At 45.9% G+C, this 19815-nt stretch overlaps 2 protein-coding genes and 1 long non-coding RNA gene across 7 annotated transcripts; 1 reads left to right on the top strand and 2 right to left on the bottom strand.

Annotated features, from left to right (window-relative positions):
- Positions 1 to 4031: 4031 nt before the first annotated feature.
- LOC123059610 (uncharacterized) lies at positions 4032 to 8948 on the bottom strand. 5 transcript variants are annotated; one of them, XR_006427500.1, is made up of 7 exons: positions 8614 to 8948; positions 7691 to 7783; positions 7455 to 7550; positions 6115 to 6194; positions 5806 to 6015; positions 5348 to 5512; positions 4032 to 4499 (listed from the first exon to the last, which is right to left on the bottom strand). It is a non-coding gene; the product is annotated as an uncharacterized lncRNA (long non-coding RNA). The 5 variants fall into 5 exon arrangements; XR_006427502.1 differs by having other exon boundaries at positions 6947 to 7550; XR_006427499.1 differs by having other exon boundaries at positions 4032 to 4491; positions 5806 to 6194.
- A 2593-nt stretch (positions 8949 to 11541) lies between these two features.
- LOC123059611 (uncharacterized) lies at positions 11542 to 12278 on the top strand. The gene is made up of 2 exons (XM_044482139.1): positions 11542 to 11677; positions 11815 to 12278. The coding sequence occupies exons 1-2, from the start codon at positions 11661 to 11663 to the stop codon at positions 12185 to 12187; spliced, it is 390 nt and encodes a 129-aa protein (XP_044338074.1). The 5' UTR covers positions 11542 to 11660; the 3' UTR covers positions 12188 to 12278.
- A 3343-nt stretch (positions 12279 to 15621) lies between these two features.
- Positions 15622 to 18863, bottom strand: LOC123063633 (uncharacterized). The gene is made up of 2 exons (XM_044487508.1): positions 18540 to 18863; positions 15622 to 16022 (listed from the first exon to the last, which is right to left on the bottom strand). The coding sequence occupies exons 1-2, from the start codon at positions 18771 to 18773 to the stop codon at positions 15906 to 15908; spliced, it is 351 nt and encodes a 116-aa protein (XP_044343443.1). The 5' UTR covers positions 18774 to 18863; the 3' UTR covers positions 15622 to 15905.
- Between the last annotated feature and the right edge of the window lie 952 nt (positions 18864 to 19815).

Below are 19815 nucleotides of genomic sequence, written 5' to 3' on the forward strand. Positions count from 1 at the left end.
ATCCACGGCTTGGTGATGTTATGTAGTTAGCTCGTTAATTAGGGCTATAGCTAATTGCTGCCTGTAATATTGCACTAATTCTGAAGAATGATCAGAGATTCAGATCCCATCGTCATGAGTGATGCATTTTTCCAAACCTCGCCATGCAGTGTATATTTCTTCTCTGTGTTTAGGTAAAAGTAGGCAGCTGGAAACATGGTAGGATATAAGAGATCGATCTGGCCGTAGAAACATGGCGTTTAACCCTAAACTGGCACGAACAAGAACTCGAATAGGATTTCATATTTTTTTTGTTTTTGCGGGGAATAGGATTTCATATTGATCTGCAGATTAGATGATTGCGAGCGTCGGTGCGTATAAGTAATCATATTAAACACTCCTGGCTCCAGCAATGACAAGCGAAAACAAAAAATAATTGATACAAGTTTCTGCGCTAACTCGGTGAGGAGGGTTTTCATGTAGAGATCGAAACGATCATCCGCCTTTTTATTTTCTTTGATCACACAAAATCAAAATTAAGGGATCAATCGAGTCATCATTGATGTTTCGGAGCCATTGATCTGATCCAACACATAACTTTCTCTTCATTGCAAGCGCAACTTTTGCCGAGCGGAGCAGGTGAAGCCACCCGAGGATAAAGAATGGGCGGCGGCGGAGTACGTGGATCTTGAGGATGGCCGCGGCATAACATGCTGGCAGCATGGACTCTGACAGCTCGCTCACCGTCAACATGTCCCCACCATTATCACCGGCATCTACTTTACAATACTAGCCTACGCCTTCCTCCCCTACCTCCAGGCCAATGGGGAAGTGCTGGGATGGGCCATTACCTGCGTCTTGTTTCCCAGGTTATGCATGCACCTCGTGGTAGTCGTCAGACTCGATTTATGAGTTATTCATTCTTTGCATAGGTCATTATCTTCATTGTGCCCAGTACTATTAAAGATATGTTATTATCATCTTTGTAGCTAGCTGGTACAGGCCATTTCATCAGACTATTGTCAATGCCAAGTATTCTTCTTCTTCTTCTTCTTCTTCTTCTTCTTCTTCTTCTTTCAAAGCAGGGACGACCACTCATAAAAATCCACTGTAGATGGTCTATACCGAAGAAGGTTCTCCTACAGGAACCCACATCCTGAAACCGCCAATTCACAACCAGGGTCAGTCGTCCTGTGATGACGGGAAGGCTATACCTAGTTCTGTCTAGCGGGCTGCATCAGGGGCCCAAGATTCGCCCACCGATTATGTCAAAGGGAAGACCCATGTGGCGATGGTGGCGGGGTCACATGACTGGACTTGCAAGGCTGCGCAACTGCAATGGCGAGGAGCTTACATCTAGTGTGTTGTGGGCCTCCCTTGCACATATCCCTTGCTGGCAATGGTGAGGATCACATCAGTAGACTAGGGACCAACAAGACTTGATTTTATGAGGAGGCGATGCCCTCGGATGGATGGTTTGTGACACAACTCGTTTGACTATGGCATCATGTCATGGTGTGGAGCAGCAGTGCTTGGGAAGAGTGGGGTGGAGCGCATGAGGCGCCATCGAAGGTTGAGACGATGACCTAGATGGAGGGACAAATAGGTCTCTACAAAATTTCAGCATTTGTTTCGTTGGAAGATTTGGATGAATGGAGTTCTCCTAAATGCACTAGGTGGAAATGTTGTATATGATGATACAAGTTAGGGGAACACATGCATAGAAAATGAAAGAAAACGTTGGGACTCAAGATCCTATGTGATATGTCATATAGTTAGCACGAGATTATTTCGATTTCGTGCCCCACCTTTTTTGGGGTGCATGTGTGGTTGCTCACCTCGCACACCCTCATTGACAGCTTGGTGGGGTTGGTGCTATGGCTTGATTCCAACCTCACCAAGCTCGAGGTCGTGGCTTGAATTGGGTGGCGACGGTGGCCGGTACTACACGTGCACGCAGGTGGCCGCAACCTTGGGAGAGGTGCACTGCAACAAGGAAGGATGGAGTGGTCGGTCACGACGCCGAGGAGCTCTGCCAGCATGTTGACGCGGGCTATGAGCTCCAGCTCGATGGTGAGTGATGGCGATAGCGGGAGGGGTCTGAAGGCTCCCATAGGGGGGGGGTGGCTGGGATTGAGCGCAGAAATGGGCAGCGTAGCACACCAAAGGGGACCGCGTGGACAGAGTGGTCCCCATGGCAACTTTGGTGATGGTGGGCCTTTTTCTTAGTTTAGAGAGGTTTGGGGAGTTATCTTATCCTTTTCAAATTTGAGCAGAACATAGAAGTTTTGAGGAATTAACCCAAAATGTGGAGTCAAATCTTTTGGCAGTGATGGTGTGAACTCCCAGAAGGAACCTCTTTTTTTATTGAACAAGATCGTTGTGATTTCATTAATAATCGAGCTTAGTCAATTTGCTAGCCACAATACGGCATACATAACGCACATGACATTAGTTCTGGAGAATGTTTTTTCTACCATGTAGTATATGCTATATAGCATGATTCCCATCTATACAGAAGTAGACCATTAATTCATGCAACGCGTTTGTTACTTAAGTCGCATGAAAATGGTGAGTTGATTCCGCAGCGTCCCTGGTGAGGCCAAGCCAAGACTTGCCGGAGATGGTGCTGGTACATCACAACAGAGGACATGGTAGAGGTTTGGGGGGGGGGGGGGGGGGGGATTGGTAACTAACAAAAGAAGCGGATAGAGCAAGCGGCGAGGCATGTGTGGCAGCAGCACCAGCCTGGGATAGTACAGCTTGGTGGTTTGGCTATGCGGGGAGGCGGGAGGCAGACGACGCGGTTTTTTTTTTTTTGGACGACTGATAAATAGCCTGTCCCTCTTTCCAAACGTAACTACATGGGTTCAAAGTACTCCGTAGTAGGTAAGGTGTTAATAAGAGACCAGGGCCGTTGAAACATGACATGGTACGTACTCCCTCCGTTCGGAATTACTTGTCATAGAAATGTATAAAAATGGATGTATCTAGATCTAAAACACGTCTAGACTCTAGATACATCCATTCTTTGACAAGTGTTTTCGGACGGAGGGAGTAGTACGTACGTGATATGGGGAGATGCATACTGGTACGACTACGAACAAAATAAGACGATTCAGATTACGATTTGTGCTACGACCGACAACCAAATCGACATCGGTGTTATGATTACCCAAGACACATAATTGATTCATCTCCAGATTAAACCCCCGTGGGTGCATAAGCAATTGCCTTAAACCCTCTCGCAACAGACCCGAGCGACCCCTCTTACTTTCCCCCTGCGCGCATAAGTAATTTCTTTCTGTGCTAGTCAACTCGATGACGAAGATTTTCAGGTAGGGATCGAGACAATCCTCTCGCCTTTTCTTCTTTCTTTCTCTTCATCATGCAACAAAAAGAAGAAAATAACGTGATCGATGACTCGATCATGCATGCATCTTTTCAATGTTTCGGAGCCATTAATGATTGACCCAATCCAACCTTCTTTTTTCTCCTCCTCCTTTCTTTGAAGGTGCAGCTTCTACCGGTCGAAGCAATTCGAGCCGCTAGAGGAGTGAGAATCGTCCGCGGCTGCAGCGGCATGGGAGTATGTGGATCTCGAGGACAGCCAAGGCAAACACGGAGGCGGCGTGGACTCTTACGCCTCACCGAATGTCGGCATTGTCGCCACCATCACCATCGTCATCTATTGCGTACTAGTGGGCTACGTCTACCTGGGCGTCACCTACATCTATCACGACATAACACTGGCTGGATATGTAGCGTTTGTCGGCGCCATGTTACTCACCATGGCGGCCATCTTTCTATCATGTCTCGTCCCCGGTGACTCCTCGTGGTGGACGACTACGGTTTCTGATTGAGACCACGTCTCCATTGACGGCGGCAGCATGGACTCTGACGCCCAGGGCCGGCCCTATGTTTCGGGAGGCCCTAGGCGAACTCGAAGACATGGGCCCCTATGTCCTAAGACCACATATATATATATATATATATATATATATTGTGCGTGATACATAAACATATTAAGAATAAACTTTCAACCACACGTCTTTAGTTTGAGATTTGACTATAGTAATTTTTGGGCAATGTCATATTATGACACAAATACAAAAAATATAGCAAAATGGAACTAATAAGACATGATTACCTTAAATAAGAACCAAATTCGACCGACTCCATCGACAACAATAATACTTCGATGCTTCAAAAAAAGTTTCTTCGGGCATTTCTTGATGTAGAGTCATTAAGGGCATAATCAAGATCAACATTGTCCAACATATCCTTCTCAATGCAACACATAGCCAAGTCATTCAATCTGTCTTGCAACATAGTTGACCTCAAATAATTTTCCAATAGTTTCAGTTTAGAGAGACTTCTTTCAGCTGAGGCTATGGACACAGGCACTCTTGAGAGGATCCGATAGGCAAGAGAGACATTTGGATAGCAATCTACATCCATAATAAATTGAAGAATCTCAAGCGCGGACATCAAACCATCTGGCAAAGTTACCTGCAACACTTTCAACTCAGAGACAAAATCATGAAGATCAACATTAGATGAGTTATCATCAGAAAAAGCTTTTGCAAAAGTAGTGCAACATTCCCGTAGATTGCTGTCATCCAAGGACATCAGATTTTTTGAATTGAATACAAACCAAAACACCTTTTTAAATTTCTTCAACTGCTCAAAGAGGTCCATGAAAGAATTGAAGTGTCAATGATGGCTAGAAAATTATGAAGAAAAGAGGATACAGAAAATTAGAAATTTATACATCGGATGATTGAAACCCTAGACGTGTAGATAGAATGACAGAAAATTAGGATGGATCATGGATGGATGAATAGTTGAATATGTACTAATAAAGAATAAAAAGAACTACAGAAATAGGGCTTTGGGGGGAATCGGGGATGGATCAGGTCATCAGGAACATGTACATGAATGGATTCATGGATATGTACCGTTTAGTATAGATACTAGTGGCAGGGGCGCGCCCTGGGCGCGCCTCCTCTGCGGTCCTTTGCGCACCAATCCAGCTGTTTTATTTGTGAACGTGCGTATGGAACCCAGATGGACACCAGTTGTTCAAAAAAGAGCACAATTAACATAGGTGCAGCAGCAAACCGTTTAGTGGTAGGTCTATATTAACATAGAGAGGTCATATTCTTTTTTTTTTTTGCGGAAATAGAGAGGTCATATTCTTGCAGAGTGGATTAGAAGCACGTCCTAGAAGCACGTCCAACAGGTAAAATGATAACCAGAGATACATAGCTCTCTACTGCCAAAAAGAATCAGAAATACATGGCACCTAAAACTGAATGCTAGCTACTACGTTGATTCTTCCTTTTTGAGGGAGTGAACGGTGTACCTCGGCGCCCATCTTTATATGTTGTTGCTTCCTGCACCCGCTGCAGCTGGCACCACGCCTCACCTCATGGTCGCTGCCGAGCAGCCGATCAGCTCCATCTTGCCCGTCGTTAGGAAGTTGGCCCACTCCAATGCCCCGGAGTGACCAGCATGATCCGTAAGAACCCTATAAAATCAAGAAGTTCAGGGACATGGGCAAGATCTTTGTATAAGACGACCAAAGAATTCGATATAGAGAGTGAAAAAGGAGGCAAACTCATTCTGCAACTTCTTAAGCTTTAGCTCCCCAGATTTATTATCTTACAGTAAAGTGATAGATAATCAAAACAAGACTTTATAGATAATCAAAATAAGAACTCATTCTGGCGAATTTAAGGTCCTACTCTTATCATGAGCTGCAGGGACAAGTTCATGCCTACCATATGCACACGAAGGGTTTAAAAAACACGACATAATTACCTAAAATATGCAGGTGGAATTTCCAGTTTGCTCCATTACGTTAGTAGCCCTGCCCAATGAGAATTTGAGACATGCCAGCCACCAAGATCAGGAACAGGCAAATCACAGGGGAGACAAAGTGGGGTTGGGGAAGGAGGAGCTACTGCCTGTGAAGCAAGCTTGAAAATTTCCCCCTGGGGTAACCAAAGGCGAATAACTTCAGCGAGCGATCTCCAAAAGAGAGCCATTGTTAGTACTCCCTCCGTTCCAAATTACTCGTCGTAAAAATGGATGTATCTAGAACTAAAATACATCTAGATACATCCATACCTGTGACAAGTAATTTGGAACGGAGGGAGTAGAATATAAGGGTTGTGTACATGTAACTTCGGCATCCTTCCCTAATTCAGCTGCACATCAAGAAAAAATTCAGTCAAACAGAATGTTTAGAACTTCAGCATCATTTTCAGCCTAGAACTAAAAAGCAGCTAAATTTCATCGCTGATATCAATAGTGGTAGAGGCAAACTTATGTAATTCTGTCTACTAATGTAAAAATGAGCATAATTAAAGAAATCTTAGGTGTTCTTTTTCGATTCGTGCTTATTTACCCCTTGTATATGTGAGTTAAAATAAATACACAGCAAGCTAGTTCTACAGGTTTTTGGATAGCAGCGACTTATGTTTGCGCAGAGACTGATTTAAATGGGCTAATCCTGCCACCCAGAGGCCGAATTTGATGAACACATATGAAATAATAAACTCAGATTGCAAAAGGGGCTATATACAGAAGGGAGTATAAAATCAACCATGAGCCTACCAAGGTTCAGATAATGATAAAAAATACTAACATCGATACCCATGTCCCAAAGAAAAGAGAACGAATGCGAGCCATAAACAGAATTAGCAAGTTTGAGATGAAGAGGTGCAAATACTAAGCAGAGAATCTACTAAGGATGATATAGCTAAAGTGAATCCCTAATGTTTGGTGGTGCTAGTATCCATTTGGAAGACCAGACTTTAACTTAGCTTAGCTGGTTGATTGCATGAAGTAGCATCAGTATGTGTGTCTCAGAACTGTTACGCATCAATTATTGGAAGCCGCAACAGCAATATAAGGGCTCAACTGAATCAGCTTCTATCGAACGAACGAACGAACTGACCTCGATTGAAACCTTGAGTTTTCCGGCACCGAGCAGAGCAGAGCAGATCTCAGTCACTCACCAGAAATCAAGACGAAATCGTGCGCACGCACGAGCGCACCTCGAATCGTAAGCCAAAGGATAAGAAAGCCCCCGATCAGATCGAAGCCGAATGGACGGGCCCTGCCGTTCGGCAGCGCGCTAGCTCAGGGAGAGAGAGGCCGACGTCCCGACACATATATCAATACAGGAAGAAAAGGTTTGTTCTTGAATTTGAAATGCAACATTCAACTATTTAGTACAGTATAAGTATAACTGACAGAAATAAACGATTGCATTGGAGGAAATCCTAAGACTTAAATTTTGTATAACTCGTGCAACATTTTGCACTTTGCTACATCGTCCAATGAAGTTGTAATTCCTTGAAGCTGTAGAACTTCTACCAATACTCAGTACACAAATGTTTGGCTCAGACTAATTCCAACAAAACTGATATTGAACAACACAATGTTTCAGGAGAATAACGAACCTTTTGGTGCCTTCTTTGAACACTACAGTCTCGACTGTCCAGTGCTGCCACGTTGTCATGCTTGTTACAGAGCAATTGAACCTCTAGATGTTGGCTCTACAAAGAAATAACAGAAAGGCAAGATTGTAGATAAATAAATTCTATCAGTACAGAAGAAGCACTTGCTGAATACTGAACATGAGTAACACAAAGATACAATAGAAAATAATTACTGTTATCAGTGTATCATGTATGACCTGAGATGCCACTTTCATAATAAATATAGGAGATCCAGGAACTTCTCCTTGCACTTGCTTAAACAAGGCTCTGACCTCATCATCGTTGTGTACCTGTAAAACCATTTGGATGGCATAAAAATCATCTTTGGTTAATATACAATATTTGCAGAAAACTTGAGTTCATTTTGTATGGACAGTGGACATTTCCATGCAACTGTTTGGAAGTAGAGCATTCAATATGGTAGAGTTGAATTAAAAATATTAAAAGAATATCAGCCTCCCTTATTCCTTTACAACCCCCACCCCATGATAAATTTTTGCCCAAAAACAAACATGTCATTATTCTATTCTTAGTCTCAACTACGTACAGATTATTATACAACATTTCCACTGCCCTGCCCTGAACATTAGTACAAGAGACCCAAGTACAAATAAAGGACCTAAAATGTCCCTACAAATAAAACAAAATTACAAACTTGCACCTAGCACACATATATCCTACTTATCCGTACACAGTCTACAACTTATCCAGTAGACCCGCAAAGGCAAAAGGTACTTTACGTATTGAACTGAAATTAGGAGAAAAATGACTTGAAGGTACAACAGAAATCTGATTTGATCAGATTAATATGCAATAAATGCAAAGCATGCCTGCTCGAGTTGGATCAATGTCAAACTAAAAAAGCTCAAATCAAATGTATGTATCTGAAACATTAGAATTATCTCCAAATCATGCAGAAATTGAACTGTTCCATGTGAAATTCCTAAAAAAAAAAATCATTACCCTGCAAGTAGTGCTGCACTTGAGTGCATTCTCGAGTCATACAGATTCCTAGTTTCCTACTGCTACAAAGCCGTAATAATCATTGGATTAGTGCAAGGAACAGAAGTGTAACGATGTGTAGTGGATTCAAGAAGTGGGAGGGAGGTGCAGGGGTTACCTTCTTGCAGGTCAACGGGGAGGCGTGGTAGTAGATGCAGTCAGTTCTCCGACCACGCCGCAGCTCCTCCTCGTCAACCGGCATGTGCGGCGACGGAATCCATCGCTGCAGTAGAGCGAGCAAGGCCGAGCAGCTGAATCAAAGGAAGCAACATAGGAATGAAGCGGAAGCACTTCTCCTTGACCTGGATTTATTATTTCCACCATCAAGCCGAGCCTGCCGCCTCCCCCACGACAGATCAAACCACCACCAGCACCTGCTCGCTTGCATAGGCGAGGAGATGAAGACGAGGACGAGGGCTGAGGAGACTGGCGGGGACGGGGGCGGGGGCAGGAGTAGGCGGTGGTCCAGCGAGGAGACGGAAGGACAGTGCACGCTGGGAGCAGAGTTTGAGTTTGTTGAGTCTGAGTCTAGTATAGCGATGCATGCCATCATGGTGAAGTGGACTGATGGATTAGCAGAGGTGAGACCTGATCGTCAGTCAAGTGAACCAGGAGTTGTGAGTACATGCAAGTACTAGTTAGATTTAGTCAAGAACTAGCTTAGTGGTCGTTCTGTTAGTGTGAAGCTGCATGCACCCGTGTAGTGTGAAGTCCCAGTAGCCAAGTCGTGATCAGATGGACGTGGAGCTAGAGAAGCGGATCGCGGTGCCGTTGTGGACTAGCTCCTTCGTGGCAGTGACTCAACGTGTGTGCGTGTGGGTAGTGGTGAGTAGAAATCGGAGCAAGCCGGTGTGCGGCTTGGTCAGTGCGTTTGCTCCCCTTTAAAAGGAGTTGTAATCAGTTTGTTTGATTAAGCAAAAAAAGAACAAGAGAAAAGCGGCAGAAGTGCGTTGCCACCAAAAGCTCTGTGTGTTCTTGTGTGCTGTGTGTGTGCCTGCCTAAGTTCATCTCCTATCCTGGGTAGAGATTACATTTGGTATTCAGAGCCATGGTGACTGAAGGTTCGCGCACTCTGTCGCCGGGTCGCCGCCGTGTCTCGGCCTCGCCGGTGGTGCGCCGAGGCCGGAGCCCGACACGGCGTGGCTGCCGCGAGGTGGTGGTGCAGCAGGAGGTCGTCCACCAGGCCAGCAGCACCATCGTCTACCCGCCGCTGACGGCGACGAACTACTTTGAGTGGTCGCTGATCATGAAGGTGAACATGGAGGCCCAACGCGTGTGGGACGCCATCGAGGGAGGCGGGACATTCAGCCAGGACAGGGCGGCGCTTGCGGCAATTTCTGCCAACCGAGCCTTAGAGGCTACACTCTATAGCCACTCATCTCTCCTCACATGCATACTGTTTTCTTTGCTCTCTCTCTCTCTCTCTCTCTCTCTCTCTCTCTCTCTCTCTCTCTCTCTCTCTCTCTCTCTTCCCTTGCATGCATCAGCCTACCTTTCTCCTTTCTTGCTTTCTCTCAGCCTTTACACCCCAAGAGGCTGGCTCTTCTGTAGGTTACATAAGCTCCTGTGAGGCTGTAGCTTTTAGTCTGAACTATGCTCCGAGCCTATGTGGACCCGCTGGGCACTAGGTTGAGGCTACCCATTGGCCATGCCCTCAGCCATCCCTGTTTCTCATATGTGCGTGTGATTTTTCTTCAAGAAATGTTGTCATGTCATGTGTTTTTTCTATTGCAAGGCTGCTCAATTGTCCTATGTGGATGCTGATTTTCTGTTCACTTTACTGCAAATTAATTGCAAGGTTGTTCCAGATTGGTCGATAGTTAGTCGAGAGGCAGTTGCAAGGTTGTTCCAAGGTTGAATGGGTTGAAAAAATTTACAGGCGCCTCGTAGTCGACAGAAACATCGTGACTCACCGACAGACACCTTCTCTTGACATCGCAAGGGTAATAATAAAGATTCTCTAGCAGCAACACCACCAAGAAGGGCCGATGTTGAAGCACCGCCTTCATCGGATCTAAACAACAAAGGTCATATCCTGGGTTTTCACACCAAAGATACAAATTCAAGAATATCCAAGCAATGCCTTCAACAAGTAACGATGAAAAACTCCCTAATGTCAGGTATAACAAACTAGGGTTAGGCCTAGGGTTTTCATCTCGGAGCTCGAGACCATGTACTCAAGAAGCACCACCAAATTGAAGTTACCATGGTCTATTGCCACCACTTTCGGTGATCCCGGTAGTACATGTGTTGCACGATCTTCAGATGAGATGGGACGCAAGTGAAGACAATGTCCGCACAAGCAGATGGCCTAGCCACAACATGTGTGAGTCGCCACCAAAGGCTCGGAACGACGAAGGTTGTCGTCGCACATGCAACGAATATTGATGAGAGAGGAAGGTCACACCGCTAAAATCTCTGTTTTGGACACTCTGGCAGAGTGGCAGTACCACACAGTCCACATGCTCTGATGCCCTCGTTTGTAACGGCAGAATTGGTTAGCAAAACAAAATCGTCGTTGACGTCAGATCTAAAGGTCCAAGACCCTACGGCCCATTGTGACAACCGCATAGCAGTGTGCCATCCGTGCGCCTGAGCGCAGGACCGCCATATTGGCACATAGAAGGTCGCCGATGTCGTCCATATAACTACATATGGGATGGAGGGAACCCAGCGAGAAACACCAGCGCCAAAGTTGCACAACGATACCCTCTGCCCTTAAGTCATCATCTGGAGGTCACGTCTCGCCTCACCCGCTAAAGACTATCAGAGCAGAGATCTTTCTGCCATCGCCTTCATCGACCAGTGTCGAGACTTAACCCCCTACCACCTCTAGCAGCACCGAGGGAAAGAAAACGGGCCGTGGGAAGGGGGGCGGAGGCATGTATGAGTACCTGGCTATGTACGTGATGGGACATCTTTTCGGAAGAAGAAAAACTTGATGGACAGATGCATGCATGCATGCATATAGGGCGCCATAACTCTAAACTGAAACGGATAACAACACAAGTCGGATAATGACCAAACTCCTCTCTACGTATAGGTTGCGGAACGCAACAGGCTCCGGTCCCTATTTCTCTCGTGTTACTTAACACGTACGTACGTACGCAACAACTTGATTAATTTGCGTCTTGCCGCATCGCAAGATCTCAGCGACCCGTTTCGATGACGAAGATTTTCAGGTACAGATCGATTGATCGATCGAAACAATCTTCCGCCCTTTTCTTCCCCCGGAAAAGACCCCAATCGAGTCATCCATGAAGCTTAGCTTCAAAGCTTCGCCATGGATCCAATCCAAGCTTTTTCTTCTTCTTTGCAGGTGCAGCTACTATCGGTCGAAGCAACCCGAGGAGGACGAAGAATCGGCGGCGGGGGAGTACGAGGACGTGGATCTCGAGGACGGCCAAGGCCAGCATGGAGGCAGCGGCGAGAAGCCGGAATCCGGCGGCAGCGTGGACTCTGATGGGCCGCTCACAATCGACGTCGTCGGTACCATTCTCATCGGCATCTCCTTCATAATGGTAGGCTGCTTCTTCCTGGGTGGCTCCTACCTCCAGGCCGGCCTGACGGGGGCGGACGTCGCCCTCCTGGTCATCACCGGTGCCTTGTTGCTCGCCGTCGGGGCCGCCGGTTTGGCCGGTCTCGCCTTGCGAGGCTACACTGTCTCCTCGTGGTTTAGGGTTTCTGATTGAGATATATTTTCATCCTGTGCTTACTTTATTTATTGTCTCCAATGGATCCAGAGTGGATCGATCTGTTATTATAGATCATCTTTGTAGTTAATTGTGTTAGCTACCGGCTGTTTTATTCAAATTTACTAATAGTTGTGGATTTGAACTATTCTGAGTGATTGAAGTGATGAAATATGCGATGAAATGATCCGACTTATGAATGTGCGATTGCTGTGAATGATACATCAAAGCTGTCATGAATGAATGTGTGATTGCTACGATGAGTTCTGAATGAGCGCGTCACAAGGAGTAAGTTGGTTTATCATCATCGAAGTCGGAGCTATTTCTTCACTGTCTCTCGTGGTCGACTATTTGGCATAGGGCAATGCAATCTTCTCGTAGTTGATGCGGTAAGGGCCCTGTCGATGGTTGTTTGTGGTGAAGCCGGAGTATGCTTCTGAGAGCATCTCAAACAGCCGCGCTAAACTAGCGCCGCGCCGCAAATTAGGCCGTTTTAGCGCGCGCGCAACGCGGCGGGTTGCTCCAGCGGGCGCGCAAAAACGGCGCGCGCGCTATAACGGGTTGGGCGCGCGGTCAAAAACACTTAGCCGCGTGGTGTATTTCGGGCGCCCGCTGCAGCGCGCGGCATACTCCAGCGCTCGCGCCCGCACTTCCTCTCCCACTTCCACCCCACGTCCGGCCGCGCCGTCGCCGCCGCCCCCCCCCCCCCCCCCCCGGCGACCGTTCAGGCTTCCCGGCCTATCCCCGCGCGCCCGCGCTTCCGCCCCATCCCCTCCTAGTCCCGTCGGCGCTCGTGCGCCTCCGTCGTCCGAGGAACAGCGCCCGAGCGCTCGCTGCCGCGCCGCGCCCGCAAGGTGTTTGACAAAATGCCTACAAGGTATGTATTGCTCAAACTTCATGAATTTGATGCATGTTTTGAACTGTAGTTTTTATAGTATAATATTGAACATTGTAGATGAGTTCGTCGTATGATTCTTCCGAAGAAGAATTTGATATGGAAGAGGAGGAGGATCTTGCAATGATCCTAGCTATGCATATAAAAAAACGAAGCACGGTGGTTCGGTTATGGGTCGGCAGAAAATTTGGAGGGATAGGATCGATGCCCACAACAGATTGATCAGGCATTATTTTGCGGAGAATCCCATATACCCCGAGTCGTATTTTCGTCGCCGGTTTAGGATGAGCACCGAGTTGTTCAGGCGCATTGCAGAGAAACTAGCGAGCCATGACCGTTTTTTTCAGCAAAGGAGGAATGCCTCCGGAGAGCTCGGACATAGCACCTTTCAGAAGGTGACAGCCGCTTTGCGTATGTTGGCATACAGTATACCGGCTGATCTTGTTAATAATCACTTGGCTATGGGTGAGAGCCAAGCCATCATGTATGTCAAGCGCTTTGCAGTGGGAATTGTGCAAGTGTTTGGCGAGGAGTATTTGAGATCTCCCAATGCTGAAGACGTCGCAAGGCTATTGGCGATGAACAAAGCTCGCGGTTTTCCTGGCATGCTTGGCTCAATAGATTGCATGCATTGGAGTTAGAAGAATTGTCCAAAGGCATGGCATGGGCAATTCCACGGCCAAAAAAAGGATTCCACTATAATCCTTAAAGCGGTGGCCGATCAGGAGACTTGGATTTGGCATGCATTCTTTGGAATGCCTGGATCTTTGAATGACATCAATGTTGTCAACCGGTCACCACTGATGAATAAGATTGCAAACGGTGAGTTGCCACCAGTGCAGTTTGTAGCAAATGGCCGTACGTACAACTATGGCTATTATCTAGCGGATGGCATCTATCCAAAGTGGCAAACCTTCGTGAAGCCGTTGAAAAAGCCGGAAGGTAAGAAAAATCTTGACTTCCACAATGCTCATGCGGCGGCTAGAAAAGATGTGGAGAGAGCATTTGGGATTTTGCAAGCCCAATTTGCTATTGTGAGAGGACCGGCTAGATTTTGGGATCAAAAAATGCTTTGATACATCATGCACGCTTGTGTGATCATGCACAATATGATCATCGAGAATGAGCGTGGCCAAGATTTAGACTACTCACAGTATGAGCTCTTGGGATATCCCGTGCGAGTGCGACGGAGGGCTGAAAGGATAGCCCGTTTTATTGCCTCCTATCATGCCATTCGGCGTCCCGCAATGCACAATGAACTTCAGAATGATTTGATTGAAGAGTGGTGGGCATGGCATGGACGACAAAGAGCATGATGATATCTGCATTCGACATTGTATTGTATTGTTCATGAACTATTTGTTGTGTTTATTGCATTTGTTGTACTGAACGATAAACTATTTGTTTGAGTTGTAATGATAACGAAATTGAACTATTTATTGTTGATTTATTTTGTTTGTTTGATCATTTTTGCTCATGTATATGTGGTTTGTGCGGCGCGCGCGCGCTATATTTTTGTGCTCTGCTGGAGCAGCGCGCGCGCTGCATTATAGCGCGGCTGCTGGAGCCAGCGCAGGCGGGCGCGCTAAACCAGTCAAAGCGCGCGCGGCAAACAGGTTTTTTGAAGGGAGTACTCCTTGAGTTCTAGCCTTTTTTTTTCCTTTCTACTCCCTCCGTAAAGAAATATAAGAGCGTTTAGATCGCTATTTTAATGGTCTAAACGCTTTTATATTTGTTTACCAAGGGAGTACAAAATTATCATGGCGAATGATTTTGGTACTGAATTGATATATATTTTACCGAGGGTGGTCTGAATTTATGGATACCACGGTAAGCAGATAATTTCCGCGTCCAATTTTTTAAAACAAAACTTGAATTTAAAACCGTTGGATTCAGTCATCGTCACGCCTTCCATGCACAGACGCACACAGAAATATACATAACTTTTGGGGTGTTTCGAGAGTGGCTGGGTGAGATTCCATTTAGTTTCACAAGCGTAGGCAGGTTTGCTCCGATCCTCCGACTTTGTTTGTTTCCTTCTCTACTTACAATACATGTTTTTTTAGCATCTGCTTCTCTCCATCCCATCTGCTTCTCTCCCATCTTCCCAGCAATCACAAACTCGATGACCAAGATTCTCAGGTCAACCGACTTACCAACCATGCATGCAATTTGAGTTCCCAATCCACAGCTTAACAAATTTCCTTTGCCGGTCGAAGTGGGCCGGTCCGGAGGAGGAGGAGGAGTGGGCGCCGGTCGTCGAAGCCGTCGCCGGGGCCACTGCGGGCGGCGTGATCTCCGCCTGCTGCTGCTGCCGTCGCGCCTCGCCGCCGGCTGATGATGAGCCGTCGCTAGTTAGTTGATCAGAGTCAGCATTCGTGTTCCTCAAGCCTGACGAATATGGATCATGGAGCTGCTGCAAAATCTCATTTATTCATCTATTTTAATTCCTATGTCATCTAGTAAACGAGTAATTCGCGATATTGGATCAATGCATTTGCCGCCAGATGAAATAGTGTATCGAGTTATGTATGATTCGTGCTGGAAAAACATTGCCAGGTTTCGACTCATCGGCACATATTCAGTAGCAGCACAAGTCTCATAAAGCACTTGTTGCGAATCCACACATTATCCGGTTACGCAGCGACAATGATGGGACGAAAAACCTCTGATCGCGATGATGCAACGCCGTCAACTCGTCGTCGCCGCCACCGCTACCTTTGAGAGGAAGTTCAGCGACGTTCATCTACTTTGCTGCAACTAACAGTGATGATTCAGACTGTAAGCGGAGCCCGGTCGGTCCTTGCAGTGGCAGGAGCTAAGCTAGGATGAAGCAGCTGGTGGCGGCAACTGGCCATCCTCGGAGTCGTCTCGGTCCTTGCTCTCCTTCCACTTGGCCCAGCCCCATCGCGCCACGAGGAACGCTCCCAGCGCGTACACCTGCAAGAGTAACGAGGCAAAATGAATGACGGCTTGGTCTGAAACCCGAAAAACAGAGGGTATGCTCTATGCTGTGCTGGTTTCTCTGAAGACTAATAATTGGAAGAAATACTACATGGTATCTAGCAAATCTATACCAATATAAAAAGACCCAAAGAAGCAGATCCAACTGATCTCGACCATCAAACCAGGTCAATCCAACGACCTACACTCCTCCAATGGCGAGCGTTCAACATGTTTAACGTGCAATTAATATCATACCAAATATTGCACTAATCACAGAATTATCACACAAATAATAGTATACCTAATATCCACGTGCAATTAATATATTGCCTAAATATTAACGTGCAATGCACGTGCGCATTCACTAGTGACCACAAGACGGCCATATACTGCAGCGATATATTCGCCGGTACATCACAGGAAACTAGAGGCATAGGGGTTATCTGAAGGAATGTCCTGATTTATCTGAAGTTACGACAGTAAGCACCAACTGGTAAAAAAACAGGAATGTGCTCTGCATCAACTAGATGAACCAAATCAGAGCTTCTTATACTGAAGTTAAAATCATCACTGTCTCTGTAAGCTGACGAAGACATAAGAAATGATGCCTCACAGAGCCTGCAGAGATACGTAATCGCTTCAAACCCCAGTGGCCTCAAAGCGGGTCGGTTGTACTAAATCCAGCGTCAAGTAAACATATAATTGCTACATCCATATTATACTTGCCGTGCTTGATTTGGAAGCAGAGATGGTTAGAAAAGCGACACACTGGAAAGTAGGTTACATGTCTAGCCCATATCGAACGCCTAAACAGAAGCCTACAGTGTAGTTTTGAACAACAAAACCACAGAGGATACGCTGTACTGATTAGTTATCGTGTAGCGCCATTTTCATCTAAGAAGCAGAAAACAGAGGATGTGCTGTGCTGATTTCTCTGAAGACTAACAGGCAGAAATACGCAGTACTATCTAACAGGGATGAATGACTGACCACATGGTCGCATACACATATATGTGCTTGAGGCATATATGTGGGTTTTCTGAAGGAATGTCCTGATTTATTCTGAACTTAAGACAGTAAACACCAGCTGACAGCAAACTGTAAGATGCTCTGCATCAACTAGATGAACCAAACTAAGGCTTCTTCCTGAACTTATAACCATCATCACTGTCTCTGTAAGTGGACAAAGACATAACAAATGATGTCTCACAGAACCTTCACAGATACGTAATCGCTTCAAACCCCAGTGACCTCAAAGTGCTTAGTGGTCACTAAATTGAGCGTCAAGCAAACATAGAATTGCTGCATCCACATTATACTTGCCATGCTCTGGATGGGTGTGCTGATTTCTCTAAATTTACGACAGTAAACACCAACTGACAGAAAACAGTAATATGATCTGAACCAAATCAAAGCTTCTGACTAAACTTAAAATCATCACTGTCTCTGTAAGCGGATGAATACATAACAAATGATGTCTCACAGGACCTTCAGAGATACTTGATTGCTTCAAACCCCAGTTGACCCCGGGCTCAAAGTGGTTAGTGGTTAATAAATTCAGCAACAAGTACATGCAAAATTGCACTACGTCCACATATACTTGCCATGATCGATTTTGGAAGCAGTGATGGTAGAACATCCAGTTTTCAACTTAAAAAGCAGCACGCGAAAGTAGTTTAGGTGTGTACCACATATCGAACACCTAAACAGAAGCCTACAGTAAAGTTCTGAACAACCGTAAGATCGTGATGCAAGTAGCGCAGGTTCCTCCTGATTATGCAATCTACACTAGAGCGCTCACAAGGTTTCGGGAAATAAGATCTCACTAATAGCGAAAACTGAGGCTTGATAGCTGATCTAGCGCATACCTATAGTGCAGTAATTTAGTCACCAGGAAATCACACGAAAATGAAGGTAGGGGTTCTCTTACCGAATCTGTTGGTTTCTTAACACTAGAGACCCAACTGGCAGTGCATTCAACTAGATGAAGCAAGTCAAAGCTTCTTATTGGAGTTCAAATCATCATCGTCGCTGTATTATGCAGTAGCAGAAATTTTCCCCCCGGTGACCTTAAAGGCGGTCCATGGCTGGGTACTGAATCCAGCACCAGCTATACATAAAACTGCACCGCATCCACATTATACTTTCCATGCTCAACTCTGGAAGCAGGGATGGTAAATCCTCCTGTTCTGAAGTTCAAAAGCAACAATCTAGCCCGTAATTAAGGTATGTGCTCAGATGGTTAGATTTTCAGTTCTAAACAACTGATAATCGGCATGTCCCCCCGACGATCCCGCACTCTATTATAGAGCACCCACAAGCTCTCTGGCAATAAGATGTCAGTTGGCAGTGGACACTGATACTGCATACCGAACGCCAATCCAGGTAAGAATCTCCGCACTATCCACTTCAGTTGAGTCAACCATGGAGGATTTTGGGGGATTTCTGGCTCGGCCGTGGGGTAATAATCGGGAATCGGGTGACGGCGGGCGAGGGCGGTGGCGTTCATACCTGCCAGAGGTTGCGGGGGGCGGCCATGTCCTCATCGACGCCCTCGCCGGCGGTCGTGGGCGGCGGCGGCGGCAGGTCCTCCCCCTCGAGCTTAATCGGCGGCGGCTGCCTGGCCGTGTGCTGCGCGGCGGCGGGGAAGAACCGCACGGTGGACGGCGGGGCCCCGACCACGCCGTCGGCCTCCTCCGGCTTCTTGGCCTGCTCCGGGGCGCCCGCGCTCCCGGCGTTGCCCATCTCCTGCCGGCGTTCTCCAAAGCCACAGACTTTCTTCCCCTCCCTCTCGCGGCGATAAGATTGGTGACGCGTGCGCGGTGCGGCCCGGCTCAGCCTTGGGCCGGTTTAATCAAGGACCAGTTTAGAATAATAATATTTACATTAATATTCATAATGCTAATTATGTCCAAAAAAAAGTGCAACTTACATTTCATTTCAAAATAAATCTACTCATAGGGATGTTCTGCAAAAGGATGAATCTGTTCATAGGTGTACAAGCTGCGAGGATTCGACCCTTTCGTGATATTGCCGAGGGCTACGGATAAAAAGAAAAAACATGGGCTGCGGATTTTTCTTAAAAGTGCCATGAGTGTATATTTCAACTACAGTCTTGCTTTACAATACAAATTTGGATGGGTTTTCTTTTTATTTTGGAAAAACACTTTGCACCAGTGGTTCTTCCATGGTGAAAATCTAGAGAAGATTACGTTTTTGCATTGAATTTTGTTTTTATGAGAATGAACTCTTGGAAATGTTCTAGACATTTTTGAGCCATATGATCAGTAATAGTTAATTTTTGGTATGAAATCACATTTACAGGAAAGCCAGAATTGGCCCATCGCATCATGGATTCGTGAATAAAATACAACTGTTGTGGCACAGTGAAGTTCAACAAAAAAGGATTGCTAGGCATAGAGAAATATTCTTCCATATAAACATTTAGTGATTTTTGTTGGAATCAACATATTATTTAGAGTGTACATATATTGTCTAAAGGAGAGTATACTGTGTGTCTCGTGAAAGAGTAATAAAGAGCACCCCCCTTGATTTCTTCAGGTCTCGTGTACCTCAGACTTTTTTAAAATGGATCCTGATGTTTACATCTTGTCTTTCGCATGAGACAATTTTTGGCATGGACAGTAGTTTTCATGTTGTGCTTGCATATTGAACATTTCAAAATAATATACTCATTATAGTTTCGATAGTGAAACATGTCACTAATGGATTATCATGATTATCTTCGGCGCGCAGCGCGCAGACACTTCTAGTAGTGCATCAACAT

The sequence above is a fragment of the Triticum aestivum genome, chromosome 3A (assembly GCF_018294505.1).
Source record: "Triticum aestivum cultivar Chinese Spring chromosome 3A, IWGSC CS RefSeq v2.1, whole genome shotgun sequence".
NCBI lineage: Eukaryota > Viridiplantae > Streptophyta > Magnoliopsida > Poales > Poaceae > Triticum > Triticum aestivum.